At 37.1% G+C, this 13112-nt stretch overlaps 1 protein-coding gene across 3 annotated transcripts; it reads left to right on the top strand.

The window, feature by feature from the left end:
- Positions 1 to 409: 409 nt before the first annotated feature.
- LOC147393706 (beta-amylase 2, chloroplastic-like) lies at positions 410 to 12629 on the top strand. Of its 3 annotated transcripts, none has more exons than XM_086457022.1 (11): positions 410 to 1016; positions 1177 to 1563; positions 4358 to 4654; positions 5927 to 6004; positions 6459 to 6662; positions 7321 to 7515; positions 7822 to 7986; positions 8773 to 9033; positions 9385 to 9603; positions 10453 to 10672; positions 12436 to 12629. In XM_086457022.1, the coding sequence occupies exons 2-11, from the start codon at positions 1180 to 1182 to the stop codon at positions 12465 to 12467; spliced, it is 2055 nt and encodes a 684-aa protein (XP_086313148.1). In that variant the 5' UTR covers positions 410 to 1016; positions 1177 to 1179; the 3' UTR covers positions 12468 to 12629. The 3 variants fall into 3 exon arrangements, with proteins under 3 accessions (XP_086313148.1, XP_086313145.1, XP_086313147.1); XM_086457019.1 differs by having other exon boundaries at positions 1109 to 1563; XM_086457021.1 differs by having other exon boundaries at positions 1106 to 1563.
- The last annotated feature ends 483 nt before the right edge of the window (positions 12630 to 13112 follow it).

The raw sequence follows: 13112 nt of genomic DNA, 5'->3' as shown, positions 1-13112 counted from the left end.
GATAGTGAAATGTTTGGACAGTAGGATGCGTTAGGGTGGTCCACGAGTCCATATTCTGCTTTTCATCTTTGCTATCCATTTATAGGTGGTTTAGGGCTGGGCCCATAGTAGACCAGGTTTAGTTTGTTTTATGTTCCCCATTAACAAATTGGGCCATACTAAGACAAATAAGGACCAAGTAAAAGCTAGGCCCATAAGGTGGCCCTATCCAATAATCTTAATTTTAATTTTACTTATAACTTTTTTGAAATTGGACCGAATGGGCCCAGCTGCAAATAGGATTGAATAGTTGCAAATCGAGATTAGCTTGAACATGGATATTTTTAGGCCTGTTTAGCACTAGGCCATTAATGGCTCGGCCCATTGTCCCTCATATTTATATATCTATCACTATCAATTCTATGCGCGTTTTCTATGATTGGGTAGGCCAGGCTAATTTAGTGGGCCAACGGACCCAAGTCACATCACATGTACTTTTGGGCCTTTGGGGCAACCCAACCCAACCCATGCTCGCACGCGTGATCCAAACCAATACTACACGCGTCACATCTAAAGCCGTTGGTATCTTCGCTCGCCTATACGCCTCATCCGTGTTGAACAAAACGCAAACACGCACGGCCGCACGCGTGAAACCCTAAATCTCCAAACCTCGAACAAACTCCGACGCGGAAACGGCCGGAAACCTAATTAAGCTCTGCAAATTTCAGCCATAACTGCCTTGGCCGGACGGAAGGTCCTCTAACGGATCTGATTTGCTAATCTCGAGGAAACATCGAAAAAATCTAGAGTCTCACTGGTGAAGATCGACGGACGGATCAGAGAAAGCTAGATCATCTCTGGTGTTGGAAGTTTGATGGAGAGATGATGAGATTTCAAGTTCAGATTCAACAAGGAACTCTAAATGCCTTGAGAGCACAACTTGTGTAGGTTTTCACAGAATCAGAATTCGAAAAGCGAAGATTTTTCGAAGAATGAGACGCGAGAGATCCAAATCCAATCCTCTTAGCTAATACAAGGTAACAAAGATTTAAAAAAAACGCAAATTTTCTTTCTTTAGTTCAAATCTGATATTTTTTTTCTCCAAATCTAACACGAATTCTCAAAGTAGGATCGCAATTTCACCAAAAATGCTGAAACATACAATCTAGGGTTAAGAGTTTTAGGATCGAAATGCAGAGAATGTCACAGGAGATGGAGAAATTCGTGGTAACAAGCGAAGAAGACGACGACGACGAAGAAGAAGAGATGGAGATGGACATCAATGGAGAAATTGCATCAAATAACAATATCAATCGATATCAAAACTTGAATCTTCAACAACAGAATCAAATGGGGGTTTCGGCAGGGATTCAAAGATGCAGACCAAAGGAAGAGAAAGAGAGAACGAAATTAAGAGAACGACATCGAAGAGCGATCACAGCGAAGATCTTGGCTGGGCTTCGAAGGCATGGAAACTATAATCTTAGGGTTAGAGCTGATATCAACGATGTGATCGCTGCTTTGGCTAGAGAGGCTGGTTGGGTTGTTCTTCCTGATGGATCCACCTTTCCTTCCAGATCTCAGGTACTTCTCTCTCTCTCTGAATCTCTCTCTCTTTATCTCGAAATCGATTTGATTTGATATTTGGGTTTCGGTTTAGGAACTTTTAGGGTTATTTTATCGTACCCTTTATTTTAGTAAATATTTGAGATGGACTTGTAGGCTTTTAAAATGATGGTATACCCTTCGATTGCAGTCTTCTGTGAGAGATTAACATAGAATGACTGAAATGACCTTATCTTCGACTTTAGCTAAATCCCTTGGCTTGATTCCCTAATCCTTTTTCTACTTCTTTTTTTTTTTCGACTGGTTTTTGGGAAAAAAATTAAATACTTTTTAGGTGAAAATCTATGGTTGCTGATCAAGGATTTTGTGAAGTTTAAAGACTTTTAGTCTCTCATAGGAGACCATGGTCAAGGAATATGTCATCAATTTGAAAATACTAGTACATTACAAGTATTCACTTAGATCGAAAAGGTATATGTCTAACCCTAGTTTAGAAGACTTGGGTATGGTTGTCAATGGGCTGGGTTTTACCCTGCTTGGCATGGACCGGTTTCGGGTAGTCTTCCTAGGCTCGTTTAGATATTGATCCCAATTCCTGGATAAGGCTGCAATCCAAGTGGTAGAAACCTCAATCTGACCATCGGGCCTGAGCTCACTAATCCAAACTTGATCTTCTAAAATCGGGTTGAACTCGGATTACCCCAGTTAGATAATTTTGAGAGAGTTGGCTTATTGAATATCCCTAATTTCATTTTAATCAATAAATATATTTAATATTTAAAAAAAATACAACATTAGAAATAAAATCACATACAACCTCCAAATCCATCATTGAGAGAATATTTAGACACGTCACACTTAATCAAAACACACATTAATAATATCCAATTGTCCCCAAACCATAGTAATAAGATGGAATCAAAAAGTTAAATGAAAAAAAAATATATATAATTACTATAAAAATATTTGTATATTAGTATATAAGCATCGGGGTTGAGTCGGGTTGCTCAATCCCTCAATCTGAATTGAGGTCGTTTTGAGATATTCTAACCCAAGCTCAACTCATTTTCTACATAACTCAGCACAAGCTCGTCCATCAATTGATTGAGCCTGGCCAGACTCTCCTAGATTCCAATATTCAGGGTCAAGCTTGGGAGCTAAAACTGTCCAATATATGATGTGGTTATTGGACTAAAGGACCACCTATCAATATGGATCACATGTCCATGCCTGCCCCCAAAAAGAAAAAAATAATAATAATAATTTGGGTATCACATGTATCTTGATCATAAAATTTTATGAAAACCCAAGAAAAAAAATGTGAGCTTTCCACATTTGGATTTAAATTGGGAAATTCAATGGCAATCCATTTTCCAACTCAAGATCTAACAAAAAAATGTTTTTGGATTTTTTTTTCTTCAAACTCAATCTAGACCACGTGGCAATAATCCGGTCCTTTGGTCTATGCAACTATAACGTGTATGTTTATATAGGTATGATTACATTAATTCGGGCTAAAGACCTAGTCATTCTTTATTTGGTCTAACCAGACAATTGGAGAGTCCATGTTCAGGCTATGATTTTGAGGTCCAATTAGGCTTAGCCTGGCTCATTGGTAGCCCTTGATATGGGTGTTGGTATCAAGATTGAAATTGTTCTTCTCTGTTCTTTTTTTCGACTTTTTTTTTTTTTTTTTTTGGGTGTGTGTGATTTAAGAAGTCGGTCTCATTCAAGATATTTGACATGTCTTACAAGACAATTCCAATATCAAAAAGAGTAATGATTTTCTGACACCCTTATCACAGAATCATAGATCATTTGCCTCGAGGTACAAATAAGTATAAATATTTTTCTTGTGTATCCCAAGGTAAATGATTCACACAAATCTTTAGGATCATCCAATAGGTTGGATCTAGGGATGACGTTGTACCATATTTCAGACTCGGGCTTACCCTTTATCAAGAGAGATTTATCAGTTAGACCTATCTATTGCATCTATATTTCAGAAACTCCCTTATTTTTTCAATTTTGTTACACAACAAACCTTTTGAATAGGGTCCACATAATTTTAAATTATTAAATTATGAGTTCTTTAAATCACGTCTCTTATACTAAAGGTATTATAGATATTTACATTTTTATAAAAAATGTGGGTGGCACACTTAAGTTTCTTTAAAAAAAGAAAAACACTTTCATTACTAAGTAAGGTAAGTTTCCTGCATAAATTGTTACATTATATTATGTCACATGTTAGATATGTCCCGGTAAATCTCTCCTTTTATCAGTTTTACTGTTAAAAGCTTTTGTCGCTTATTTGTAGAGAGATTTGGACCCACCAGAAACTATCACTGTTGAAATTGGAACAATATCTTAAATCGAACCGTTGGTTCGGTTCCAAAAAAAAAAATTGCTAACTTGGTCTGGCCGCAATTGGACCTGGTTCAGTTGTTTGGGCCGATTTACATTTATTGAAAAAATAAAATGTGCATAAAATTTCCTTTATTTATTTCCACAAAGTGATAGCATTAAATACTTTATTATTAGCTTAAATTTAGCAAAAAATAAATAAATAACCGATGGTCAATAAGCAAGTCGATTTTATTACTAAAACATGGACGGACCCGGTCTAACTATCGGTTCGGTTCTGTTCTCGTACAATGGATTGGAGCCACTCAGGATCCCGACAACCCCCGTGAGCTATCACGGATCTCTCTCTCTCTCTCTCTCTCTCTTTCTCTTATGTTGAGAACTCTGTGATCTCAATTTTCTTACGAATCTCAAAATGGGAGTTTTCTCTGTTCAAATGCTCCAGGGAGCAAGACCAGGTGGTGCACCTTCGAATCCGACTGTTAATTCCTCATCATCGTCACATATGGTGCCCACACAGACCTTATCTGTTCCTCTTAGAGGAGTCTCTCATGGCGTTCGAAGCACAATGGAGCACCGCCCATGCGGTTTGAAAAGCGTCTTCATGCCGAATTCCTCGGCTTATGATTCGATCTCTTCTGCTCGGTCTCAGACTGCTGCTTCAATGGTGGGAAGTAGAGGGGAGAGGTCTGAGAGTTCCCCTGTTATCAGCAATTGTGTCGATAATGTCGACGAAAAGCAGGTAAATTGACAGACTTACTTTGCTTTGAAATTTAATTTGATAAATATTTGAATGGTTTTTTTATTCGTGTGGAGTATTGTTTCAACATTTAATTTCTTTCTAGAGCATTTAAGAGCTTTATTAAATTAGAAATAAAAAAACAAAGAGATAAGATCATTATAAAAATAAAAAAATAAAAAATTCTTGATAAGTGTTACAGTGAAGGACTTGGGTAACACCTTGTAAAAAGTAAAAAAAGTGAAAAATTAATGGTGGGTGTAGTAATTTTTATAGAGTAACAAAAAAAAACTCCGTCCAAATTTCATCTATTTTCCTTTTTATTGACTTTATTCTCCTTAAGTGATTTTTGAAAACACCGGTTATATCAACTTCTTTCCTACCTATATCATATCTTGAGGTCACAGCATGTGGTTCTTTTGAAGTTTCTGCAAGTGATTTGGCAAATTATGGCCATGTGTCTATATCCCAGTTATGGTATCACAATTCATCTGTCGCCCTTCCACGTGTTTATTAGAGTGATTTTGTTGTTTTTATGACCTATGGAACTCTAAGCAGAACTTATTTGGATAATATTGCAAAGGCTATGGCTATATGTTCCAGACTCTGGGGTCAAGGATTCCGGTCTTCTCCGGAAATGGCTGACAACTAAAGTTTTTGTACTCGATTAATTTTCATGTTCGTACATTGGGTCTTATGGGCCCGCTCTTCAGGAAGGTTTCGTCCTTTTTCCTAAGCCAAACTTTTACCATCTAACACCTACCATCTTGCACTTGGAGCCAAACTTTAGCTTATAGAGAGTAAATATCCATCTTCATAAAGAGGACAAGATAATTTGCTGCTCCCAAGATTCCCACAGATGAATAAATATCATATGTAGGCTTTGTGACACCTAAGACAATGCTTATATCTTTATTTTATCAGTATAAAGGTATCAATGAATGCAATCTCAGATCGGTGTAAAACTTCATTTCTCCCAATTTGGAACGTGATGTAACATAACAGAAGAGCACAATTTATGGTCTCTTTTTCTATGCCTACAATGTCAAGTTGCACCATTCTTTTGTGAGGAGCACATTTATTATTTATTATTTATTTTTGTAACACAGGGTATCCCACATCTCTTTTGGAATGGGATCTCATGAGGAGCACAATTATTTTCTCCTTTTGACTTACCAAGTCCGTTAAATGTTACATCATCATGTTTTTGACTTATGATAATGGGATTCCAACTTCAGTCTTCTCTATTTTGCTCTTTTTCTGTTGTTTCTATAGGTAATGGACATACCACAGAAGTTGCCAGAGCGTGATTTTGCTGGAACCCCTTATGTTCCAGTTTATGTGATGCTACCAGTGAGTTTATCTCATTTTACTCATGTTTCATTATTCTCTCTAAAACTTTTACTTTTGCTTCACTCGTGTTCAAGAGCGGAGCCAGGATTTTGCTCATGTGGGGGCAACCAAGAGTAGAAAAAAAATTGTGGGGACAATTAAGAGTGAAAAAAATAGTTGTGGGGGCAACTAAGATTGGAATTTTTTTTGTGGGGGCAATAGTGGCAAATTTCTTTATCCGCCACTAAAATCTGTTGCAATAGCACATTAATCCATAAAATTTGAAAACTCTTGTGGGGGTAAGTGCCCCCACTCTATATCTGCCCTCATGCTGCTTCTCAAACTCCTGTTATCTTTGTTTTCTTGGACATTGGTTTTTGTTTGTTATGGTCGCTAACGAATCACAAGATTAGCTAGTATTCATTCTTATTTATTTTTAAACTTACTCTTGTATCTTACTTCTTTCGGGTGGCAGCTTAGTGTCATAAATATGAAGTGTGAGCTGGTCGATCCGGATGGTTTACTAAATCAGCTAAGGATCTTGAAATCAGTTAATGTTGATGGAGTTATGGTTGATTGTTGGTGGGGAATAGTAGAGGCGCATACTCCACAGGAGTATAACTGGGCTGGTTACAAGCGGCTCTTTCAAATTGTGCGTGAGCAGAAGCTGAAGTTGCAGGTGAGGTATATATAGATTTACTGCAATGGTTGTGTTGCGTCCACACCAAAGTTGCCCAATTCGTTGGAAAGGTACCGAACCACAAACCGGTTCGAACCAAACCAGTTTGTGGTACAGTTCATTGTGGGTTCATGAAATGTGGCGAATGGAACGAACTCCATTCTACTTTAATTTTTTTAAAATCCCCCTCCACGTTATTATTTGAGACATCCCCCTAAAATTTCAAACTTACGACATGCCCCTTTGACCTTGGTCTTTATTAATAGACTAATGAAAAATGACCAAATACCCTCATGTTCGACATATAAATAAAAAGGCTTGATTTTTACTTCCCAAAATCTGCCATCTTCAATCTTTTGTTTACCCTACCTTCAACCGTCAAATGCCCTCCCCTATGAACCGGGTTCATTCTCGAGTGGCGAACCATGAACCCGAATTCGAACTAAGGTAACATAGATCCACACTTCTTCAGAGTGTAACATTTTTATGAATGGTCAATGCTGTAGCCACTGATTTCATCTTTTTTCATTTGTCCAAGCAATTGCATGAATGGATTGCCTCAGTTCACTTGTGACATAAAATTGAATTTTATCCTCACTTGTTTTCATCCACTCCTATGGGATCTGATTTTGGGTTCTTTAATTTGCTACTGGTGAAGGTGGTAATGTCATTTCATGAATGTGGAGGCAATGTTGGTGATGATATTTGCATTCCGCTGCCTCACTGGGTGACAGAAATCAGTCGCAGCAATCCTGAAATATTTTTTACAGATGTAGACGGAAGACGCAATGCTGAATGCCTTTCATGGGGAATTGATAAGGAACGGGTTTTAAGAGGCCGAACTGCTGTGGAGGTATTGGTGTCTGATTTGTGTCAAGTTAAATACATATAGATAGATAGATAGAGAGAAAGAGAGAGAGAGAGAGACAGCTCAATATTCAATATAAGGGGTTTTTTTTACATTCTTATTCAAAATGAGAACTGTTGCTTGTTGAATGATCTTAAGGCCTTTTTTTCCTCAAAGTCTATCCCATGCAAGTAGTTTGCTTGCGATCATAGACTTTTTATTTCTAAATTGGTTGCGTCATAAAGCTTTTTCCTAGAACAATCTTATTTCTAAAGCTTTTAACATTATCTTCTGGCGATGAACTTCATTTAGGTCTACTTTGACTACATGCGAAGCTTCCGAGTAGAATTTGATGAGTTCTTTGAGGATGGTCTCATCTCTGAGATTGAAGTTGGATTGGGTCCTTGTGGAGAGCTACGATACCCATCATATCCTGCAAAGCACGGTTGGAGATATCCTGGTATTGGAGAATTCCAGGTAACCTTCTAAATCAATTTATAGTGTCATCTCTCCCATTTTGGATTACGTGTATTTGTGTCTCAATTCGTTTTTAAGTTTGTTTAATTGATAGGACTGCAACATGGTTGGGAGCCAACCAAAGCTTGTCATGATTGATAGTGTACCTAATATCTACTCTCTTCTCCCTTGTTTAGTTGCATTCCATGAATAAGTGAGATTTTAGCTCTTCCTAGGAATTTAGCATGCAAATGGTTGAATTGGTATTGCTTCAAATTTTATTTCGTCTTGGAATGTCTTGATCGATATGTTTCGGTGGTTTATCCTGAATGAGGCATTGGAAGTTTGTCTCGGGAATGTCTGTATTTGTCTCAGTATATCTCAGTTTGTCTCAAAACATTTCACCGTCCAAGAATTTAATATCATCTGAACTTCAATGTGGTTTACTTGCAAAGGAAAAAAATATTTTACCGTTAATGTGTGAGTCGTTTCTTTAACTAGTTCTCGTATATAAATAGGGGAACTCTTATTCTTATATAAAAAGTATTTTTGGAATCCAAATTTTGGTGTCTAACCACTTCTACTCCACTTTCTCTCATTATAATAGTAAAGATGCATGTCTAATACGACTAGTACATTGGTATACATAGGGGAACTCCTACTTATGATGAATGCATAGCTCACTTCCCAATTGATCCAGTTGGCTAAACGACTTTTAAACTCATTCCATTATCATCTTCGGCAGCTGTCAGACTTCCATTTTAACCAAAAATATGCAATCTTTTGAGTAATCTGCTTCTCATGCAGTGTTACGATCAATATTTATTGAAGAGTTTGAGAAAGGCAGCGGAAGCAAGAGGTCACTCCTTTTGGGCTAGAGGACCAGATAATGCAGGTTCATATAATTCCGAGCCACACGAGACTGGATTCTTTCGTGATGGAGGAGATTATGATAGCTATTATGGCAGATTCTTCCTTAACTGGTATGCTCAAGTGTTGATTGATCACGCTGACCGTGTACTTTCTCTGGCCAAATTGGCTTTTGAAGGTACCTGCATTGCTGCAAAGGTGAGGCAACATGAATTATCTTTTTTCAAATAATAATGGGATCTAATAAAAATAGGGTCTTTTCAACATGTGCTCTAAGGGCACACATTAAGATGCATTAAATACACCTCCAGAACTTCTTTTATTACCTAAATGCCCTAAAAAAAATCATACCAAAAACACCCTCAAATGCTTATTCCCAAGGTGTTTTAAATGCATGTTAACATGTGCCCTAAGGGCACACCATTAAGGTGCATTAAATACACCTTAACCTGAAAAAGTTCATAGGGATTTTCAACTCTAGTTGAATTAACTTTTTGAGTTATTTTTCTAGTTGTAACTTAATCCATCTCGATTTTCTTTTATGAGCAGCTATCAGGTATTCATTGGTGGTACAAGACAGCCAGCCATGCAGCTGAACTGACTGCTGGGTTTTACAATCCATGCAATCGAGATGGCTATGCTGCAATTGCTGCAATACTAAAGAAGCATGAAGTTGCTTTAAATTTTACATGTGTTGAGTTACGCACTTTAGACCAACATGAGGACTTTCCAGAGGCACTCGCAGACCCCGAGGGCTTGGTGTGGCAGGTAAGGGAATGTGATGGCTCATTTGCATGAGAGAATTACCAAAGGGCACAGTAAAATTGAAAAATTACCAAAACGGCACACTATTCAATTTAGTTCCAAAATGGTAAATTATCAATGTCGGTATTATTTTTTTTACCAAAACAGTTAATTTGCAAAATGAATAGTAATTTTTTCCTATTTTATAAAACTGTAAATATTTTCCCTGTTTTAGTTTCAGTAAAACAGTTTAAAAAAAGTTGTGTTTTAGAAAATAGTGAATTTTTTCCCCACTTAAACGAAAATATTTTAATTTCGAAAATGGTAAATTACCGATTTTGGAAATACAATGAACAATATGCCATTTTGGTAATTTTTCAATTTTCAGAGGATGTGTTGGTAAATCACCCCATTCATTTGCTGATTGCCTGCATTTTTTGGGATAGATCTCTCCATGTGTGAGCTGAGAGGCATCATAGCAGACTAAAAAATGGGTTTTGATCTAATTTACAATTTTAGTTGCAAGATAATGAGCCCACAATTACGAAAAAAAAAAAAGGGCTTGAATTGGTGGGTCTGTGATTTCACTCAAATATATGAGGATAGTGGAACCTAAGATTATTCTATTAGGGTCGTTTTTGACACAGAATAATATGAGTGCAAAAACAAACAACAAACAAAACAAAAAACAATTTGTTTAATGTTCAGATTGGTCCATTAGTGCCCAGATTCAAGGCATACAGCTCGACATGTAAAGGTGTACTCATATCTCTACTGGTGCAAGGCCATAGTATTGAGGCCATGAGCTTTAGCTCACCTTGAGGCCAGCCTTACTAAATCTTGGTCTTCATTTAGTCTGTGTTCATTTTTCAGGTTCTGAATGCTGCATGGGATGTTTTCATACCCGTGGCTAGTGAGAATGCTCTTCCTTGCCATGATAGAGAAGGCTATAACAAGATATTAGAGAACGCCAAGCCTATGAATGATCCAGATGGACGGCACTTATCCGCATTCACTTACCTCAGACTCAGCCCAGTCCTCATGGAAAGACACAACTTCATGGAGTTTGAACGGTTTGTCAAGAGAATGCATGGTAAAACATTGGACACTCATGTTCTTATTTGTTTTGCAATCGCTAAGAAGTTGAATTATTAATGTCATTAACAAAAACTTCAAAATTTTCCAAGCATGAACAGCTGTCTTTATAATATTATGCACATTCTTAGACTTATAGTAATCCATGATGCCCTGATACTTCCCATAGGCTTCGGATCTGTCTGTTTCTTCAGTTTTTTGTATAAATATGTTATCTATTCCATATTTTTTGTCTAAGATTTTGTATGCTCTTCGTTTTTGTTCTTGTCTTGTATTTTCAATTGTGTTGGGAAGAAATCTTATGATGCTTGAGCATTTTGGCCATGATATGGGATTCTTTTTATGCTTTTTTTTTTTTTTAATGCTATAATGCCTAACCAGTAGCCCTATTTAGGATTTGGACCTTTCAGGTTTTAATAATCTAGAATTCTGTATTTTATAAGTCCAGCTATCCCATGCTAGTTTGTGGGAGAGAAGCATCAGAACGAGCATGTCAACCATTGGATGAAAAAAAAAACATATATTTTTGGTGATTTAGAGAATTCTCCCAAATTTTGGAAAATATTAGACATACCCACCTGTGTTTTAAAACTGATGGCGTACCTCCCTTGACCACAATCTCCTCTGAAATACTTTTATGCAATTACCTAAAGACCTCATCTTCAACCTCTAAAGCAATCATCTTCAAAACCAGTCATCATCAAGTTTTTCACCTTGAATCTCATCTTCAATTTCATTTTCACTTTCCCCAAAAACCCTATCTTTCTACTGAGGTTGAAGGTTGAAGGGGAGAGAATCTTAGGTTGAAAATCTGAATGAAAAGGGTAGATGATGGAATATGGGGGAGAATTACAAGGTAAAAAAATCCATTGTGCTTGTGCAGAGAGAGAGAGTTACAATCTATACATCTAACACTTCAGCCATGAAAGTCCATTATAGCTCTCTAAATTCCAACCTTCTCCTCTAAACTTATCTTCATGTTTAGGATGCATGGTAAAACCCTCTGCTTTGATCTACATCTGCAAGCCCTGTAATAACATCCTCCACATCCCATGCTCTCAGATGCCTGAGACACCATGAGTTTTGGGGAAAAAAATCTGTTGAAGATGATGGGTTTAGGGAAAAATCTGTTTTTTTTTTTTTCCCTTTTTCTTTTTCCCAATGCATCATTGAGATTCAATGCTGCATCACGATTCATTTTTCATCCAACAGTTAACACACTAGTTCGGAAGCTTTTGTCCCACAAACAAGCGCAGGATAACCGGACTCATATTTTATTTGGTTTATGAGAAGTTTCGTTGTTCATGTATAATTACCTCGATATAAACTGAGGGTGACTTAGATTTGGGCAATTTGTTTTTAGGGACCAAATTGTAGGTGAGCGAGTTTTAGAAGCTCTTCACTTGACATTGATACTTCATGATTATTGTTGTCATCATCATCAAAGCCTTTTCTTAAAAATCTGGGGTCGGGCTTATGAATCTCATTCCTCCCTTCAATTGAATTAAAATCCATGTCTCTAGGTATTACAAGAGTCTTCAAATCTTTTTAAAGTACATATTCTTTTTGGTTTTTTTTTTCTCATAAAGCCTTCAACTTGCATATTGAACATAGCCAATCTTACTACCATTTTATGAGTAGTATATGGTTATGCATATCTTCTATCATGGATCATATATTATGATGAATCATTTTTCCATGAAATAATGAAATAAGATTGCTCGTCTCATTGAATGACACTTGTCTCATATCCATTGGCAGGGGAAGCAGTTCTGGATCTTCAGGTCCCGTAGGAGGAATAGAGGGTCACACTATTTCGCCCCCCCAACAAGATTGTGCTTTATACTTTTCTTCAGTCTTAGAGAAAAATATTGCAGGTATAGACGTTGGGACACTTCCCCTTGTAAATGAAATCTCATAAGAAAATTAGGTATTTAATGTCCCAAGCTTTTGCATGGCATGGCTTCTCTTTTCTTTGTTGTGTTAATTTGATCAAATATCTTATCATTCCAACACAAGCATGCACGTGCACACAAACAAACACAAAGTGCATCAAAAGTGGGTTCTCTCTAGGCTGTCAATGAATTTGTTATCCGACTAAGGTGTAATGAGTCCAACACACACATGCGCGCACACAACCACACCCTCACACGCATGCGAGCGTGTGTGCACACAGTGCATCAAAGGTGGGTTCTTTCTAGGCTGTCAATGAATTTGTTCTCCAAATTAGATGTAATGTGTCCAATGGTGTTATTGGATTGATTCTGACCCTAACATGTTTTCTTGATAGATTAAATAGCTCCTTCAACCTCAAGATTCAGATTTATTTGAAGCCAAATTGATCTTGCCGAATCCGAATTTGGTTACTATGAAACCTTATTCAATCTCGATCAAGTGTGTCTAGTACTAGATTGGATAAAGAACAAATAAAGATAAGG

This window comes from Akebia trifoliata, chromosome 10 (assembly GCF_017979445.1).
Source record: "Akebia trifoliata isolate Shusen 1 chromosome 10, ASM1797944v1, whole genome shotgun sequence".
NCBI classification, from domain to species: Eukaryota; Viridiplantae; Streptophyta; class Magnoliopsida; order Ranunculales; family Lardizabalaceae; genus Akebia; species Akebia trifoliata.
Note: the sequence above shows the minus strand (reverse complement) of the source record. Positions and strands in the feature narration are given on the sequence as shown.

What these genes read in the sequence shown, in the direction of transcription:
- LOC147393706 (XM_086457019.1), top strand. Translation starts at nt 1,171, where the DNA reads ATGCAGAGAATGTCACAGGAGATGGAGAAATTCGTGGTAACAAGCGAA. An exon ending in CTGGTATTGGAGAATTCCAG is followed by an intron (nt 7,987 to 8,772) that starts GTAACCTTCTAA and finishes CTTCTCATGCAG; the next exon opens with TGTTACGATCAATATTTATT. An exon ending in CCGAGGGCTTGGTGTGGCAG is followed by an intron (nt 9,604 to 10,452) that starts GTAAGGGAATGT and finishes TTCATTTTTCAG; the next exon opens with GTTCTGAATGCTGCATGGGA.